The 20639-nt window shown below is 39.6% G+C and overlaps 1 protein-coding gene across 1 annotated transcript in view; it reads right to left on the bottom strand.

The window, feature by feature from the left end:
* Nucleotides 1-20639, bottom strand: part of gnai2a (guanine nucleotide binding protein (G protein), alpha inhibiting activity polypeptide 2a) — a 101208-nt gene that overhangs the window by 22079 nt on the left and 58490 nt on the right. Inside the window, exons 2-3 of the mRNA XM_079844802.1 lie at nt 9077-9119; nt 1085-1226 (exon numbers count right to left, since the gene is read on the bottom strand). Coding sequence (XP_079700928.1) covers nt 1085-1226; nt 9077-9119 — 185 coding nt within the window. The remainder of the gene's footprint in view (nt 1-1084; nt 1227-9076; nt 9120-20639) is intronic.

The following is a 20639-nucleotide window of genomic DNA, read 5'->3' as shown; positions in this document are numbered from 1 at the left end:
AAGACACTATAGCACTGTTACCAATCAAATCACTACCAATAAAATTCACGGCACATAAGTTGCATCTGAATTGGTACGATTACACCAGCATAAATAATGTTCAGATTAATTTAACATTAAAACATTAACATTATTTAACCGTCACAGAATCCTTTATTCAACTGATTTGTTCAAAGCAACCGATTCATTTAATAACGAAACGTTGCCGAATTAGCAAAGACACAGTTTAAAATGTCATTTAATATTAACTTCTTGTGTATAGAACGTTTGTATAAATCAATATAATTTGCAATTACGCTTATATATTCATGAAAACAGCTCTCTTGCTATTGCGATATTGCTGAATTATATTCTATGTTACATAAAAAAACTAAATCTCAGAATTTTGTGGGCATTTATATACATTTTTGAGACAATACTGCATTGATTTTGAACCCGGAAGCACCGTAACAAAATAAATCACATTACAAAGAAGTAATTGATTGCATTTTAAGCTGTAAGTTTTACATCAAATCACATTAATGATGTTAAATCAGACAATGCACCGGCAATTTAGTGATATCCTTGCAGTTGTGGTCTTGAGATAAAATCCTGAGTCCTCTAAGTCCGTGACCAAGACAAGACAGAGGAGGAATGCAGTCGAGACCGAGACAAGACCTTCAAAAAAATGGTCTTAAGACCGGTCTCGAGTACTACAACACTAGTGTACAACAAGAGGAAGAACTAGTCAGAATGCTGTGCTTACCAGACTTTATACCCATAGTCAAGTCTGGCTTTGAGACTCAGGATCATCTGAGGCTGGTGGGCCTCAGTACTGCGTCACACACACACACACACACACACACACACACACACACACACACACACACACACACACACACACACACACACACACACACACACACACACACACACACACACACACACACACACACACACACACACACACACACACACACACACACACACACACACACACACACACACACACACACACACACACACACACACACACACACACACACACACACACACACACACATCTCAGAGATTTATTCGCTGAAAGAATGCTGCGTGTACTCACCGCTCTGCCACTGTCGTCATATTCGATCTTTAGGTTGCTCATGGCTTTAATGATGGCCATGATGGACTGGATGGTGTTACTGTAGACCACCGCTCGATACTGCTTGCACTCTTCCTCCGAGTAGCCGTCCTCATGGATAATCCTGCAAAACGGACACACAGACGATCAATCGATCAGTATTGTATAGGATATTTAGCCATTATTAAAATATAATATGCATTGTATTGTTCTGCTGAAAGATTATATTGCCCTATTGGCTAATTTTGTCCTTCATGACAACTGTGAGGGGGTGAATTTTTTTATAACTCATTCGTTTAAAGGTGCACGATGTAAAAAAAAAAAAATACAGTAAAATATCCAAAAACCACTAGGCCAGTGTTATATATTTTGTTCAGTTGAGTCCTTACAATATCCCAAATGTTTCCAACTATTTGTAAACCGTGAGAAAATTGCTATTTTAACCAAGGAACCGGGACGTGTGAGGAAGTTGCCTGTCGATCATATCTGCGTTACCCTTTTTTTTGCAGTTCGCTTTACTCTTACTGCAGTGCGCAACAACAAGTGTCATAGCAGCCGCCGAGGGAATGCACAGAATAATGTCATAATATCATTTTCAACACACTCAGATGTATCTAATATGATAAACAGAGCTGCGTTACCTCATACTCATGACCGAAAAGTGGCGCCGGCGACTATGCCATAATAAAAAGCCCGCCGCTCACGAGGCGTGTTTGAGGCTCAGCTCCCGTAACACTTGCTCCTGCTTCTGCTTCACTACAGTAACGTTAATAACCGCATCCATGAACATGATTTCTGCCCGAGTCCTATCCCGATTCTTTTCCACCGGCTGTGAGGTGAAGACCACATGTCCCAAGATTCTGCGCTCAAACATGGCATCATCAAACTACACCTTTGTTTTGAATAGGCGACCTCTAGTGGATGGAAAAGTTACATAGTGCAGCTTTAAATTACATTAAGCCTTAAAGTTCTGCATAATTAAGGGAGTGGCCACCTTTCTATCAAAACCAGCATTAATTTCTTGAGCATTTTGAGCTACAGTAGCTTGTCTGTTTTATCGAACCACTCGGGCCAGCCTTTGCTCCCCACGTGCATCAATGAGCCATGGCCGCCCATGACCCTGTCGCCGGTTCACCACTGTTCCTTCCTTGGACCACTTTTGATAGATACTGACCACTGTAGACTGGGCACCCAGTCGTCTAAATATCACAATTTGGCCTGCTTGCCCATTTTTGCTGCTTCTAACTAGGGTTGGGAACCGAGAACCGGTTCTTATGCAGAACCGCAAAAAATATTTTTGAAAAATACCAGAACCGCGCGAAATTCCTAAGTTTCGGTTCCGAAAACGGTTCTGGTGCAATGTGTGTGCGAAGCGCTGGAAGCGTATTAGATTAGATTAGATTAGATTCAACTTTATTGTCATTACACAAGTACAAGTACAAGGCAACGAAATGCAGTTTAGGTCTAACCAGAAGTGCAATAGCAGCAAGTGCAGGATATACAATGGATGCGTAAGTGCAGGACATGGATATGTACTGAATATATATAAATATGTATAAATAGAGAGACGTTATTACTATAAACAGAACTGAATTTACAGGTGAATATGTACAGTGAATAAATATACAGATGGCTATTACTATAAACAGAATTTACAGGTGAATATGTACTATGAATACAATATACAGATGGCTATTACTATAAACAGAATTTTACAGATAGAGGTATACAATAATATGTTAGGCTAATATGAGGAATAGCAGTGGATTAGGGTAGTGCAATAAATTATGGACAGAGCTATCCGGAGAAAAGTGTAAAAGTGCAGTGGAAAGTGGTTGCATATTACAGTTAGAAGTACGGTGCAAAATGCAAATGTAAACATTGGTACTATAAATACAGTCGGCAGTGCAAATGAGCATAATACAGTTAAGGTATGGCAGTGCAAGATGCATATGTAAACAGTTGTTACTGTGATAAACAGTCGGTAGTGCAAATAACAAAGTGAAGGAAGATGTGAGGTAGGAGAGTTAGCAGTTTATGAGGGAAGTGGATCAACGGGGGTTTGAGTTCAATAAAGAGACAGCTCTGGGGAAAAAACTGTTCTTTAGTCTGCTGGTCCTGGTCCGGTGGATCCTGAAACACCTGCCGGAGGGCAGGAGAGAAAACAGTCTGTGGGCTGGGTGAGAGGAGTCCTTGAGGATGCTGCGAGCTCGATGCAGGCAGCGTTTCCTCTGGATGTGTTCGATGGCAGGCAGTGGAGTCCCTGTGATGCGCTGGGCAGTTTTCACCACCCGCTGCAGTGCCTTGCGCTCCGCAACAGAGCAGCTCCCATACCACACTGCCACACAGTTGGTCAGGATGCTTTCTATTGCGCAGCGATAGAAGTTCACCAGCATAGCCGAGGAGAGCTGATTCTTCCTCAGTGTCCTCAGGAAGAAGAGGCGCTGGTGAGCCTTCTTGACCAGGCTGGAGGTGTTGGTCGTCCACGACATGTCCGCCGAGATGTGGGTCCCCAGGAACTTGAAACTGGAGACACGCTCAACAGCCATTCCATTGATGTGGATGGTGTCGTGTGTGCCTCTTGACTCTTTCCTGAAGTCCACGATGAGCTCCTTCGTTTTGGTGGTGTTGAGGAGCAGGTTATTATCAGCGCACCATGTGGCCAGGTGCTGGATCTCCTCCCTGTAGGCAGTCTCATCGTTGTTGCTGATGAGACCAATCACCGTTGTGTCGTCCGCAAACTTGACGATGGAATTAGATCCATACACAGGCTTGCAATCGGCGGTGAAGAGGGAGTAGAGAAACGGGCTTAGCACACAGCCCTGTGGTACGCCAGTGTTGAGTGTGATGGATGTGGAGCAGGTGGATCCTGATCGAACATTCTGGGGTCTGTCAGTTAGGAAGTCCAAAATCCAGTTACACATTGAAGTGTTGATGCCCAGGTCTCCAAGTTTGGCAATTAACTTGGATGGGATGACAGTGTTGAATGCTGAGCTGAAGTCAACAAACAGCATGCGTGCGTAAGTGTTTTTATTGTCCAGGTGAGTGAGCACAGAGTGCAGTGCCATGGAAACGGCATCCTCTGTGCTCCTATTGCTGCGGTAGGCAAACTGGTGTGAGTCCAATGTGGATGGTAGAGAGTCTTTTAGGTGTTCCAGGACCAGCCGCTCAAAGCACTTCATAACGATGGGTGTGAGTGCTACAGGGCGGTAGTCATTAGGGCACCTCGGGCTAGAGCTTTTCGGCACTGGCACAATGGAAGTGCGTTTGAAGCATGTTGGTACAGCTGCTTGGGCAAGAGACAGGTTGAAAATGTCTGTAAAAACCCCAGCGAGCTGCTCCGCACATGCCCTGAGAACACGACCAGGGATGTTGTCTGGTCCAGCAGCCTTGTGCGCGCTGATCCGGCTCAGTGCCTTGCAGACATCTGTGGAGGAGAGTGTGATTGGTGGGTGGTCAGCTGAGGGTTTGAGCTTGGTGGCAGTTTCTCTGTTGTCTCTTTCAAAACGAGCGTAAAAGTAATTTAGCTCGTTCAGGAAGTTGACATCAGTGGCTGCGGGGGTGGAGTGGGTGGGTTTGTAGTCGCTGATGGCCTGAATGCCCTGCCACATGCGTCGAGGGTCAGAGTTGGAAAAGTGACCCTCTATCTTTAGCTTGTAGCAGTGCTTGGCCTTTTTGATCCCCCTCTTCAGGTTTGCCCTGGACGTACTGTAGGCTTGTGCATCTCCTGATCTGAAGGCAGTATTGCGTGACTTCAGCAGGAGTCGAACTTCCCTGTTCATCCAAGGCTTCTGATTAGGGTATGTGGTGATCTGTTTCTGGGTTGTAACACTGTCAATGGTGGTATTGATATGATCCAATACAGAGGAAGTGAATGAGTATCCTTTAATAGCGAGTGACAACCAGTGTTGCCAAGTCCGTGGTTTTCCCGCGGAATTGGGCTACTTAAACACTGTTGCCGCGGGCTGTGTTTCATGTCCGCAGGTTGAAGCGACCCCAATTATGTGATATTTAGTCCCGGAAATGCGAATTTTACCGGAGAAGCCCCCCTGAAACGCGATTAAGGTTGTTTTGGGCAAGTTTTGAGTAGCAATTGTGCGGGTCAACCGTTGAGTCACCATGGTTTAGGTAAGCGTTTAGGCACAATTACCTTTGTAATGCTGAATTGCAATTTATTATTTACAAGTTCACTGAATAACTGAATTACTATTAAATTAATATACAACTAATTAATAAATATAACTAATAAATATAATTTATAACTTGGTTTTATTCAGAGACAGAGAGATAAAATGTAATAAGACAATTTCAGAGGTGTTCATTTGAAAAAAAATGTGTTGCAAGAATGGCTTAATTAATACTGTAATATATGTACAGTACAGGACTTTTTTGACATTGCCAACCTGTAAATTAATTTTAGAGCAAGTAATAAACACAAAATGGATTGTTTGAGTTGCGTATTGTGCCTTTTTCCTTTACCACTATTTGTTTAATAATTTTAATGGAACCGGAATCGGAACCAGAATCGTTAGGCGGAACTGGAACTGGAAAATTTCTCACGATTCCCAACCCTACTTCTAACACATCAACTTTGAGGACAAATTGTTCACTTGCTGCCTAATATCCCACCCACTAACAAGTGCCATGAAGAGATAATTAATCAGTTTTATTCACTTCACCTGTTCACCTGCAATAATGTTATGCCTAATCAGTGTATATTAAAATAGACATCAGTATTTCAAATTGTAATAAAATTTCACAATTACAAAATATTAAAAAATCTTACCAACCCAAACTTTGAACAGTAGTGCATTTGTGTAAATGTTATAATAATTAATGTAAATATACATTTATATAATGTTAAATATTCATTTTAAATTTCAGAAAAAGCCCAAAACATTAGATTTTAGCACGGATGTAATATAAAATGTATTCATATTGACAAGCCTTTGCATTGGATGGAATTTAGTTGCTGAATGGATTCGCAGTGCTGATGGGAATGGTCTTGTGGATCTTGTCAGACTGCAAATCTATAGAGATTTCTTTAATATCATCAGCTCTGACTCATGAGGATGTAAGAGAGCCAGCTGACTGCATCACTCAAATGACACACAGATGGCATACAAAACACCTAAAGGGATTCGCTCTGATAAAACTAAGCGCAACTAGTTTCTAGAGTAATGTTTTAATAATGTAATACTATTATAACAGATTAAATGTTGCTATTGTGCCCCGGATCCGAGTGCGTGCGCACCGGGATGCATTCAGCAATGAGATGGAGTAGTAAACATTTTCCATCAGAGTGATTAGAGTGACTACGTTGGGAAACAGAGGCGTAAGAGGAGCGGCAGAGGTCAGGGTAGATAAACAGTATTAACTGCTTCCAGGGGCCTGACTACACACACAATCCCACATCCACAGCTGTTTATGGGAGTGTGAGCTAAGATAACATGCAAGTTTACAGCATTTTTAGCCATTAGTGTTATGGTTGTAACATTTATTAAATCATATGATGCCAAAAATAGCTGTCTAGGAAGGAAACTTGCTCAGTTTTGAGACGTACCCTCTTATCTGTAAGACCTGAAAATACTCTTCTAAAGTACACAAATAAGGCAAACACGATTTCAAGCATTATTATTGTCACGAGGGGTTTTATAGCAAGAATTAATGAGTCTTTCATGATCACTTTTCTGTTAGCGTGAAATAACCTTGCACTAATTTAAAGTCGGCATGAAATAGAAATTCACCCCATATATTTTCAAAAGGCATGTTATTGATTGTATTGTTAGTGATTCATCCATGCCTGCATTTAATTAAAAAAACCACATAAAAATGTCATTACTCGATCTTTAAGTTAAACGACAGACTTCTCTCTGCTGATGTACGTTGGATTTCTCCAATAATTTTGTCCGCATAAACCCCATCCCTTTCTTACAATGGACCTCAAGCTTGCATTCAGATCTGCCTCCATCCAATCAACAACCTTTTTTTCACTTCAATAATCCATTTCACTTAGATGCACATCACAATAACAAAGAAATATATGTTGCTACTTTCGGTACATTGTGACTTTAAAGCCATAATATGTCATTTTTCAATTTGTCATGTTCAAAACAAAGGCGTAGCTCTGGGGTGTTCAAAGTCGGTCCTGGAGGGCCACTGTCCTGCAGAGTTTAGCTCCAACTTGCCTCAACACATCTTTCTGGAAGTTTCTAGTACATAGATATCCATAATAAAGGCTAGATGTCTTACGCCGGAGTCTCTAACGTCATCAACGGCGGCCATCTTGTCACAGGCAGGGCTCTGTGGGACCTGATGTAAGGCGAGTGAACACAAATACTCTTATCTCACTGAAATCTTGACGGATTTACAAATGGCTTGGTTTCTTATAAACGTTATTAACGTGGTTATAATAATGGATGCTTGAACAAATTATGAATAATTTTTCATAAATATGCAGGGTTACACTTTATTTCGATAGTCCACTTTAAACATTCTACTAACTATAAGTAACTTTGCAACTACAAGTCAACTAACTGTCATTAGAGTATTAGTTGACTGTCAGTAGACTGGTAGGTTATGGTTAGGTGTTTGGGTTCGGGTTAGTAGAATAAGTTGAATTGTAGTTGCCAAGTTACTTATAGTCAGTAGAATGTCTGTTGGGGGACCAACAAAAAGTTTTAGGAAATATTAATCAGACAGTCTACAAATACTCCAATGACAGTTAGTTGACATGTAGTTGCAAAGTTACTTATAGTTAGTAGAATGTCTAAAGTGGACTATCAAAATAAAGTGTTACCGTATGCAGTGTCATAACATCTCTGACGCATATAACAAACCAAACAGTTTGAAAATTGGTAGAAAATTGAGCACGTTATGGTTATTTAAAAAGTGCAAGCACCCATGAAAACAATGTTACGAGTGAGCGAGCTGCCTGTGACAAGATGGCCGCCAGGTGCGGCGGTCGACCTCCATTGGCCAGCAGCACCCATGAGACATCTAGCCTTTATTATGGATATCTATGTTCTAGTATGCCTAATAAGACCTTGATTAGCTAGTACAGGTGTGTTTAATTGGGGTTGAAGCAAAACTCTGCAGGACAGTGGCCCTCCAGGAGCAGGATTGGACATCCCTGGCGTAGCTTGATGATTTCGCAGAGCTTTTATTATGCCGCAGACGACCGCTAATATACGTTTTATCATATTAGGCACATTTGAGTGTGTTGAAAGTTATAATGCTACTCTGTGCGTTCGCTCAGCGACTACTATAAGACACATGGTACTCGCGGTAAATCAGGAAAATGAGATTTAAACAATAAGACTAACTGTGTTGAGCTATAACAATGATTTTTTTCTGTCAATGAATGAATCCAAACAGTTGCTCACCTGTCTAATAAAACACACAATATATTAAAGTGTCGTCGGTGTTTCCATGGTTTCTGCAAAATAAACGAGGGTAACGCGGGTATGATGTCATTGATAGGTGGCGCACGGACACGATCCATGTCCTGCTTAAAATGGCATATTTCTCTGGATTTAAACATTCTTGGAAACATTTGGGATAATGTAAGTACACAAGCCACAAAACACAATTGTTCTAGTGGTTTTTGGATATTTTAATCCAAAAATCGTACATATTGTGCCTTTAAACTAACTAATTGAACAACACGTTCAATTGACAAGCCAACGGCCTTAGAACTGATTAATTGACGCTGTGAAAATGAACTGATTCCCTGAAATAAATGATTCTAAACTAGACTTGGGAGCTCTGGGGCTTGTGTACGAGTATGTGCACAGAGTTCATTAATCAGTGAAGAGGCAAAAAAAAAAACACCATGTGAACGAGCTTCAGAGTTATTTTCTTTTTTTGACAGCTGTTGCTGTTCCCTCTCATATCACGCACACCAGCATCAACAGCTGGCACATGTCTGAAAGAGTAAGAGAATTTGAGGTGAGAAATTAGTTGTTCACTCACTTCATCTGTTTTACGATGGTGCTCTTCCCCGATTCTCCAGCACCTGTGACAGAAACACAAAACAAACAGGGTTAAAAAAAAAACAACATACTCATGTCACCCATTTCAGACAGGAAAGCGAGCTCACAGTCAATGTTTTTTTCCCTCCGTCTAGTCAGAGTTTTAGCGCTAATGCCCACTCAGTAGTGTGTGTGTGTGTAGCCTATACTTCCAGTAACTCAAGTCTTGCTGACTTAGCTGTCGATCTTCAGCATTCCATTCACTCCCAGACCTGGTGTTTATCAAGTTTGGCCTTTAATGGAGATGTCTGAGTGCTTCACAAACAGGAAACGAGTCTTATCAGTGTAATTTCCAAGGGCCTGTGGGGGCATGCTACCCATTTGACATCTAACTCCCTCATTTGAACATTATATAAACACACAAAACATAACGGCCATATGCTAGCTCCCACAAGCACCTTCTAACATCTCAAAAACAAACATGTACACGTCAGACCGACACATTTGCGCTCCGGTAAAACATATGTTTTGTGTCACATGACATGCAGCGCTGCCCTCTGGACGTCAGTCTGAGACCCTCTTACACAACTCTAAACACGGCTTACGCTCTCTAAACTGAGTGGAAACCATGTAATGCTGTCATTATATCAATGAAATAGAATCCGAAGATAATACTGAGATGAGATGTGTGTGGTAGTATCTCAAAAGATGCCCTAGTGAGTACAAAATCCTGGTGTTGGCACACCTGTCAACGTGCAACATGCTCACACCCACTTGTTCTATGTGAAGAGACAACTTCACACTTGAGCAGCTGGTGTCAACACTTAAAACATGCAAAATCAGATCTCCCACATCTTACGGAGACGGCAGACGTTCAAACTTCAGCCACGCATCAGTTTGCAGCTGTCAATTGAGAGATTTTTGCTGCTACTGCAGGTTTAGAAATTTAAGGGTCATGGAACCCTGAAAGACATTTTTTTTTTAGATCACAGACATTTAGTTTTGCACATCACTGAAAACAATATCACTCCTTATGTTGATTATTAAAAGGGATAGTTCACGCAAAAATGAATATTACCCCATAATTCACTCGACCTCAAGCCATCCTAGGTGTGAACAGTGATACTTGAAATGTGTAAAAACTAGCATGGCCAAGTTCACGTGCGCATTCGTGTCCTTTTGTGCTGATGCAAGTAGGTACACTCATTAATCTAATATAGGATGCATTTGGTTGAGTTTATTAACCTGCTAGCAAAGCTATGTAGGGTGCTGTTTATTTACAGTTTCAGTTCAATTACAATGATATGATTGATTGGGTTATTTGAGACGTTAAAAAAAACACACAAAAAAACATCTAAAATCAAAATAACCATTTATGCATCATAATCTAGCAGTTATTTTTTCTAGTCATATGTTCATAGACATGTGATGTTTGTATTTGTCAAAATTAATTTTCGTAACTCTTAAAAAAAGTTTCATATCTCCATGACGGAGACGCCCCGCCCCCCACACAAGCCCCACCCCCAATTACTCGAGTACTCGTTTTTGAGACCTATCGATGATCGAAATGAGAAATTTACAAAAATTCCCATCCCTAGTGTATACGATATTCTTCTTTCAGACAAATACAATCAGAGTTATATAAAAAAATGTCCTGGCTAGTCAAAGCTTTATAATGGCAGTGAATGGCAGCCCAAAAAGTGCATCCATCCATTATAAAAGTAATCCACATGGCTCCGGGGGTTAATAAAGGCCTTCTGAAGCGAATCGATGGGTTTGTGTAAGAAAAATATCCATATTTAACTGTTATAAAGTAAAATATCCGACGGACCACCTTCTGTATTCGACTTACGGGAAAAGAGTAACTGGCGCGACGATGACGACGGACATAGCGTAAGCGTTTTGAATTGCCAGAGGCATTACACTTTCTTCATAAGTTGAATACGGAAGGCGGTCTGGCCGAAGCTAAATATTTTACTTTATAAAGTTTTAAATATGGATATTTTTCCAAATCCATCGCTTCTCTTAAGAAGACCTTTATTAACCCCCCAGAGCCGTATGGATTGCTTATATAATGGATGGATGCACTTTTTGGGCTAAACATTTCGGGCTGCCCTTCACTCCCATTATAAAGCTTGAATTAGCCAGGACATTTTTTAATAGAACTCCGATTGTGTTTGTCTGAAAGAAGAATATCGTATTTACACCTAGGATGGCTTGAGGGTGAGTAAATTATGGGATCCCTATCCCTTTAAGGGGAAAGTGCTTTGTTGTTTTTGGAAGCCATTTTTTCTTGTTTAAAAATCTAAATTGAACCGACGTCACAAAATGAAAACTAGGTTTCGGAGTGGTGACTGGCTAGAGAGTGCGCATCAGTTTCCAAGCTTTTCTCTGGATTATTTATGAGAATGAACTGTTTCAGTGCAATCACTGCACTGTATTACTTATGAGATTGCGTTAGAATTCAAAGAGAAGCACAGAATTCAAATTACAGTGCTACACAACAGAAGTTTATTGTTAAAATTAAAACATTAAAGACAAATTGTGCCATTCCCTGTAGATATCATACTGTACAATAGTAATATTTTATATAAGTCTCTACTACAACAATAACTATAAAGTTTGAATATTAATAATTGTTCTAATTCTATAACAATAGGGAACATCACACCAAAGCTGTAACGATAACACAGAGGAAAGATATCGAAATAAAACATCGACAACCAATCAGAATCCACGCTTTACAGAGCTCAAGCATTTAAAGCAGCAGACGACATAACTTTATTATACATGCCAACTTATCATGCATTGGTGTGGATGCTAATATATCAAAATGATTTAAATAGTCTTTATTCTTGTTTACTTTTTTTATTTTGATGAGTATTTAAGAGTATGTGAGTATTCAATCAAGATTATTTAAAAGGTTTTAATAAACAATTGAACACAAACGCAAGCTGTGTGAACTCATATTGTGCTCAATACCTTAGAGGACACACAGGAGACGGGATGGCCCGCGAGGGAAATTGAATGCCTGTGTGACTCAACTGGAATTGTGCACCTGCAGGATGTGGCCGTGCATGTTTAAGTTATTGTCCGTGAATAAAACATCAGGCATTGGCGACACTTCCACGGAATGCATTTTAAACCATAACAAAAGACAAACGTCATCGCATGAGCAGCGCTCAACCAAACTGAAGTTGAGTGATGGATTACCAGCTAAAATCTCCTTTAAAGAATCTGAAATGAGCTACACATTGAAGCACGCAACATCTCTCCAAATCATATTAATTATGATTACAGATCCTTTGTAGGGTCTCAGAACTGAAATTCATATGCCATCTCCCACAAAACTAATTTTAAACATTACCAGCGATCCCACTGGGACAGTAGTAATGTTTTACACTTTGGCCTGGATTTTAAGCACACTATCAATTAAACCTAATCTGTTTTCCCTTATGAGCTAATGTCCAAAGCCATATGCACATCTTGGCAGAATATTCACTTGCAGTAGTTAAAAAAACAAACCGGTAAAGAACATTAAAATCCACAATTTATCAGCATCGCCATAACATTTGCCGTTTTTAGGGATGCACAGTTCCAATAAATTACATTAAATATTTTTAAATAAATTATATGAATTAAAAACTAAAATCCTTCTTTTTAAAGGCTACAAATGAATTTAGGCATCAAAACATCGGAATGTACAGTATAAAACATATTTATTCAATTAATAGTGCTTTTAAAGATTAACTTTAAGGGAGCACCAGATGAAAAAGATGCAAAAAGAGGAAATGGGATGCACAAGCAAATAAAATTAATAACAAGCAGCGTTGAAAGGGCCCTCGCACATGAATAGCGGTAAAGGAGAAATATGGCAACATCACTTTGATGTGCCACACTTCCTGCTGCCAGCAGGTGGCGCTATGACTATAACTGAATATTGGCGAAAAGATGTCTTCGGGCCAGCTCTTTTATCAAACATGTGAAGTTTGGGGCAGATTGGCAGTGGTGGAGGAAGTAGTGAATCTCAGTACTTAAGTAAAAGTACAAATAACCAGAGATAAAGAGATAGTAAAAGTAGAAGTACCACAATGACAACCCTACTAAAGTAAAAAAGTACCTGATTTTAAATGTACTTTAAGTATTAAAAGTAAAAGTACTTGCATAATAATTTATTCTGTCTATATTCTAAAAAAAAAAAAAACAGTACTGTTTAAAAACAAACAAACAAAAAAAAACAGTATGGCCTGTGGCATTTTAATTAAGTTAGTTTTGGGTTAATGTAATTGTGCTTACCATCTGTGGCCCGGTTTACATTCTGACTTCCAATTCTGGTTATCTATCAGGGTGATCTGCAGAGTAAATATCATTATTCTGAAGCCATATTCTCACCAGTGTTCAATCAGCTTTGACGTATTTTTAACTTTTATAAAGGGCATTTTTCCCATAATCTTATTAAATATAGGATATGCTTCAGCTTTCCTTTAATATTCTTAAATTTGATCAATAAATTCAATTAGAATAAGAAACAACAGGGCTGTTACCAATCAAATGAAATTATTTACACTGACAATTACAACTGCATTAAATAATGCTATGAGATTATTCTAAATATTTTTTTTTGAATACAAATAAGAAATGTTGGAAAGAATGTTTAAACATGAAACTAAACCACCAGTAGGTGGCGGCAGGTGACCGTCTGAATGAGTGAGTCATTGAGTCGATTCGTTCAAACGGCTGATTCGTTCAGGAATGAGGCAGGCCCTGTCCCAAATGGCACACTTCATTTGCACTTTCGGTCTTGTGGACTTACAATGGCCGCTGCGTGCCGCAGGGTGTCCCATTTGTAATTTTAGGTCTCAGAAGGGTGCGTCAAAGCGGCATTACGTCATGAAAGTACGGACTCAGAGGAAGACCATTTGGGACAGGGCCGCAGTTGTTTATGAGTAAGTCATTGAATCTTTGATTCAACCGATTCTTTCAAAACGCTGAATCATTCAAAAGTAAAAGTAAAGTAAAACACTGTTGCTGTGAGATGCAATGTGGTTCTGCTGTGATCTTTGTTTGGAACTATTTTCACTGCTGAAATAGAACAAAACTGTCAATATTGCATCTAAAATGTAAGTGACTTGATGTTAATTAATTGTTTATGGAACTGTTGAAATTAGAGAAATTAGTGTCACATTTTCGGTCGTGATGGTATTCAGGAAAACAGCACTCCTGGTTGTTTGAAGTTTTTAACTGTATTACATGTTATAAATATAAAAAATAAAAATGTTGAATCATTACTGCAGTATGTGACTGAGTCTCTCTGTGTGAGCGGCGCTGATTTGTTTCCATTTCTCCTCATGAGGCTGCGTGAGCATCAATAGCACTACCATCAGCACATTATATATTATTCTGGACAAGAGGACAAGCGTTAATGATGTCGAGCCCTGAAACTAATCAGAAAATGTAACGAAACGTAGTAGAAATGTAGTGGAGTAAAAAGTATAATAATTGCTGTAAAATGTAACAAAGTAACATAAGTAAAGTACAGATACGTGAAAAATTTACTTAAGTAAATTCCACCACTGCAGATTGGACATTGTATGCCTGAGTTACAACAACTTCCTGTTTTGTGGCATTAATCGCATTAGCACAAGTGTTTCATGGCAAAACATCGAATTTTGCCTGACAACCACGGACACGTCCTTTAGCGAAAACTCGCGATCTTCACAATTGAACATCACCAAGGCCTTTAGATTAGACTGACAAAATGTGATGTTGATCTGATAAAATCTCTAGGAGGAGTTTGTTAAAGTACAACATCTGGAAATGGCAAAACTGTAAACATTTTCCAGAGAAAATTCAAAATATCTCACTTCTTGTTGAGTTTTCAGATTTAGCTTCCAGCTTCCTGTTACTGAATTTCATACTTGTATGTGAAACGTAATGCGAATGGCGCTTAATTTATCATTTACATTTTGTAGGTGGCGCCATCGAGCCATTTTGCCACACCTAATTCTGAAACCCATATCAGACGTAGATTTCCACCCCTTCTGATGCGTGTGCAAAGCTTCATGAGTTTGAGCATGTTTAGGCCCTCAAAAATGCGATTAATTTTGGAGAATAATAATAATAGGCCGAGAAATTATAATGGGGTCCTCACACCATCGGTGCTCGGGCCTTAATAATAACTCGACCAACTATAGTGGCCATTTCACGTTAACTCAAGGCCTCCACGTGTGCAAACGGCTGGTATCAGGTGTCTTTGCTGTCCGAACACCTCAACACATCACACGGTTGCGGTCCCTTATCTGAGGGAAAGCGTGGGCGTGTGAATGACAGCATGGCCTACGCTAATGAGAGGTGCACCAATACAGTACAGCAATGTGCCAGTGAGCTCAGGTGTCTACCCCTGATCTGGTGCCAGTGTGTCTGGCTGAGGTTCACTGAGTTATGGTCATTATGGTCAGAGGCACACAGCTTCACAGTGGAGACAAAAATAATTCGGTTTTGTTGCTGCAGCTGAGACCCAGGTTACAACAGTACACATCAGTCTCCGTCTGTCCACTCTGCTGGTCTCATTTTTTAGGTTGGTCTAACCAATTTTACAGTCTCTTAACTGCATTATGAAATCATAATTTACTTTAAAATGCTAAGATCATGCGTGTGAGCAAAACAGACTTAAGTTCTTGCTCTTAATTCATTCGTCCTTTGGGTTTCTGTATTCATTGCTCTAGCAGCTCACAGTTCTCCGCTCTTTGTGGCACGGTTGCTAGGCATTTGCTCCTTTCTGCTCAAATTCGGGGAATCTCCAGGCCTTCACAAGCAGAACGTGATCTCTCTGACTGTTCACTTAATAAATTCATCTCCCTCTTCTCCTTTCTGGTGCTAGTCTAATAACAATGCTGAGCTAATAATCTGATCTGAAGAGAGCCTTTATACACAATACATAAAAAAAAATATATACATGGGTGGTTAACCAAAAAGCTTTTTTTCAATAAACCAGCATCCAGAAATTAGGTTAAAATAAATCTGGATGTGTGGAGTTCTGGCGCAATGGACTGTGCACATGCTCAGAAAAAAAAAAAAAAAAAAAAACACGGTTTAAATTAGTTTTAAGAACGTGGAACGTCAACTTACCCTAAACAATTAACGGTAAATGTCGATTAACCACATTTTACCTTTTTACCTTGAAGTCACATGAAGTTCCCTTTGTAATACAGTCTGAGCATCCATTAAACAAGACTTGAATGACTGAACTAAAAGCCTGAGGCTGAAACACAAAACAAGCCATTTCCATTAGGCTTCTCTGTGCTGAGTGATGTTAAATTAACAAAGTCTTACTAAAAATAAGTTGTGAACTCAATGTTTGTTAACCGTTTCAGTGCAGGCCTGTGATTGTGAATAAAAAACAATTGATGAATTATGTACTATTTGACATAAAATATATGAACACTAGGGATGGGACAATTACCAGTTTCACGATAAACCATGATAAAATGTACTGACGGTTAGTATTATCGTTTAAAATGTAATTACCATTAAAATCGTGTTTTGAAAAATCGCGGTAAATCCTGTCCAGCCAGCAACATTGTTTTTTGAACAAGAAAAAATGTCGGAAGGCAGTGATATCGCTTTTTCAGCCTTGGAGATTCAGCCTTCTAAAAGGACCAAATCTGAGGTGTGGTCATATTTTGGCTTTTTAAGTCCTAAGGGAAACTTAATCGAGGATGGTCAGGGCGAAACACTTCAAATCTGCCGAGTCGTCTTCGTGACCATCACCCACTGTTGTAAAGCGAACACAAGGCAAGTTAACTTTGACCTCAATACCAAAACTACATCTGGGAAATAATTGGACAAATCTTTTTTTCTCACTCACTTGAAATTAACGTGAAGCTTCCGCAAAGAAAACTTAGCAGCAAGTGGCTTTGAGCCAAAGACCAATGAACAAGTTCAAACAAGACTATTAAGGGTGACATTTAAGGGATAATACTGTTTATTCATTGTACACTTATTGCACAGATTTTTTTTTTTTTTTTAACCAAATAAATAATTACGGGGAAATATTGAATTGAGATTAATGTTATAAATCTTAAATGTTTATAAATCCATGTTGTACAGCGTACAAAATCGCCCAGACAAGATGATCACAACAACATTGTAGCAGTATTAATAGAAAAGTCTTCTGATTTCATTTTCAATACAATCAAAAACAGAGACGCAAGACGGCAAGTTGCATGAATGAAACGAGACAGTGTGTCCGTTGAGATACGTGGATGTGCGCTGTTATAATGCGTTGCTATTGACGACGGTCATTATAAGGAAGGAAATGCCTCAGAATATTTCTTTAAAAAGTGCTTTCTGCTTGTTTTATCTGTTGTTTGTTGATTCTCAAATATAAAACTTGAAATGTTTTCAGTGTGTGCATCAGTTCTTTTTGAACACTCATTTCATTTGAACAAAACCGTGATAATATTGATAATCGTGATCATTTTTGTCACTGTAATCGTGATATGAAATTTCAATACCGTCCCATCCCTAATGAACACCCTGACAAATACATATACACTCTCACAAACCAAATACTTTGGAATAATGAAGCGATGGTTTAATAAGTGCTTAACATCCTTGCAGTGCCTCTTAGGCCATTTGATGTAATGTTACACTCCCGCTAAAACAACCGCTGGATAATGAACGGGCAATGACAGAGCTGTTCTGAAAACACTTCTGGTGTGGTTCTCCCTGATCAATGCACCAGAGACTACACCGCAGACTGATGATGCCCTGCAGATGGGAGGGTGTGATTGTTTTTATGTCCCCGTTTATATCTAGTAAATGGATAAAACTGTCAGCTGTTTATTGGGCTGTCTGAAAAATTTATTTGTCTGCTTATTTGATAGCTTTAATTTTTTCCCCAAAGATTGGTTTAAATCGCCCTGTGGTCGTATCGAAAGAGTTTCGAAATGTTTTTCTAAACACGAGTGAGGTGAAAGTTCAAATGTGTGATTTGTTTGGTGGTTTCACAAGCTATTGCACACCTGAAACTCCAACACACACCATTCTTTGGTGACGTAGTGAGAGGTTTGTGTGTTCAGTAAACAAGCTTTTATTGGTCTGTGGGTGAGACACCTTCAAAACGGTTGCACCTGCTGATCAACTGTAACACACACACACTAGCTCTGTTCAAAAACCTAGTGAGCTACTTAGAAGGCAGCACCCTAAAATAGGGACTAAATTGGAATCCTCAAGACAGGCTGAACGTCCAAAATAGCACAAATTATTTCCATGGAGTTTGATGTTAATATGTTGGTAAGAACATAATACTCCAAGTAGGATAAGAAGGGTAAAAATATATAGCACTAAAATATTGGGTCAAATTGTTAATATTGTGTTGGTCCCCCTTTTGCTGCCAAAACAGCCCTGACCAATCGAGGCATGGTCTCCCCTAGACCCCTGAAGGTGTGCTGTGGTATCTGGTACCAAGATGTTAGCAGCAGATCCTTTAAATCCTGTAAGTTGCGAGGTGGGGCCTCCATGGGTCTGACTTGTTTGTTCAGCACATCCCACAGATGCTCGATTTGATTGAGATCTGGGGAATTTGGAGGCCAAGTCAACACCTCAAACTCGTGCTCCTCAAACCATTCCTGAACCATTTTTGCTTCGATTTTGCCACAGCCACCAGGGAATACCGTTTCCATGAAAGTCTGCATACACAACAAACTGCGATGCACTGTGTATTCTGACACCCTTCTATCAGAACCAGCTAAAACAACCACTGGATAATGAACAGGCAATGACAAAGCTGTTCTGAAAACAGTCAAACACTTCGTGTCCACAAACGTGCCCAGTGTGAAAGCCCCCAAAGAAATATCTCTAAACTCGTGTGATGTGAGCGATCCAGAAGGAAAAATAACTAAGGAGCTCTGGAAACCACATTCGCGTGCACCTAAATCACATCTAAACAGCTTCCACAACATCTCACACGTGTGTATTAAGTGGATGTGTGATGTAACGCATTGGGAAACGCAGAATAGAAACAAAAGACTCTTTCCATGCCCAGCTCCTAAGATGCCAAAGAGAGTCACGTGGCCATTGTCCCAGAGTCCCGTTTCTTACAGTTTCCACCCAGGGAGGGAAATCCATGCCAGTCGCGTCTGCTTGGGGCCATCCTGCTCCATATAGCCCTTATGGAGCTACAAATGGTCTGTGTGTATGTATGTATGTGTGCGTGTGTGTGTGTGTGTGTATATATGTGTATATATAGAGGGGGTGGAAAAAGAAGGACAAAGAAGCCAGTGTCAGTGTGGCTCTGGTTGTGGCGACAGCAATGCAACTGTTTACCATCCTTTAGGTCACAACAATTACAGCTGAACCATCCTCACATACACACACAGACACACACCCCTGTTAGAGCCTCAACGCCCCAGGCCTCCATCAGCACCGCAAAACTCTTCATTCAAACAGAAGGAAGGCAGCAAAACATGGACAGAATATAATAGTGCTTGCATGGGCCCAGTGCACTATTAGGCTTATTATGATTGTCATCAAACAGAGGCGTTAACAGCCTCTAGTCAAGAGCTGCGTCAATCATTTTGGGTCCTTTTAAAAGTACAGCTCTGAAAGTTCAACAGAGTGCTGTGTCAGATTTTACAAGCTCAGCAGCAGCAGTAATGAACTCCTAATCGGGCTGATTTCATGAGACTGAGATAATCGCCATTGAGTTGTTCTATAATTTAGGGTGGTTGGTTCTTTGTTCCTAGCCTGCGGTCTTTGCTATCTTGGGCTGCACCAACCAGTCTGGTCTGGTCTGATATGACAGGCTGTTCAGATGGTGTAATGTTTTAATATTCCTATTGTTTTTGGCTTTCTCCAGCCCTGTTTTCTGTTTGTGAGGTGACCAGTATTACCTTACATGATCACTCTGGAGGAAGCGATATCAAAACCACAGGAATGGAGAAGTTTAGATTGTGGCATCTCACCAATGCTGCCATGACCACAGATATAAAAATCTGCAGTGAGCGAATCCCATGAAGAAATTACCAGGTCATACTTGACAGATTAAATTTACATTTAATAATTAACAAAATCATTCAATTCTAAATTATTCAGTCAAATTATATATTCCATTTTTTGGGGCAATTAAAACTCCATTCTTAATACTGTAATGAAAATCATTTAATCCACTTTTTTCCCCCACTTTAAAGCTGCTAAAATGAAATTCTGTAAAACAATTACATGATGAATAAATATTCTAAAAATATATAACGTTTCATATTACAGTACTGAGAATGAGTTTCTTTTATTCTCTTTACAGTAATGAGAAAAACACGCTTAAACCTTCATATACATCAATAAATTCATTTAAATGGTTCTTTCTTTATACAAAATGCTTTTTTTTTTTTTAAATGCCACTTCTTGACAGGTTTCTTGAGACTCACCCTTGTAAGGAAGAGCCGAAATAAACATTTTGCACAGTGCAGAGAACTACCAAAAGTAGGGATGCACCGATATGAAAATTTTGGCCTATACCTATATAACCGATATATTAGTGATTTCAATCATATTTCAAGCAATTC

Source organism: Gobio gobio, assembly GCF_949357685.1.
Source record: "Gobio gobio genome assembly, chromosome: 19".
Taxonomy (NCBI): domain Eukaryota; kingdom Metazoa; phylum Chordata; class Actinopteri; order Cypriniformes; family Gobionidae; genus Gobio; species Gobio gobio.
This window is presented reverse-complemented; position numbering and strand designations above follow the sequence as displayed.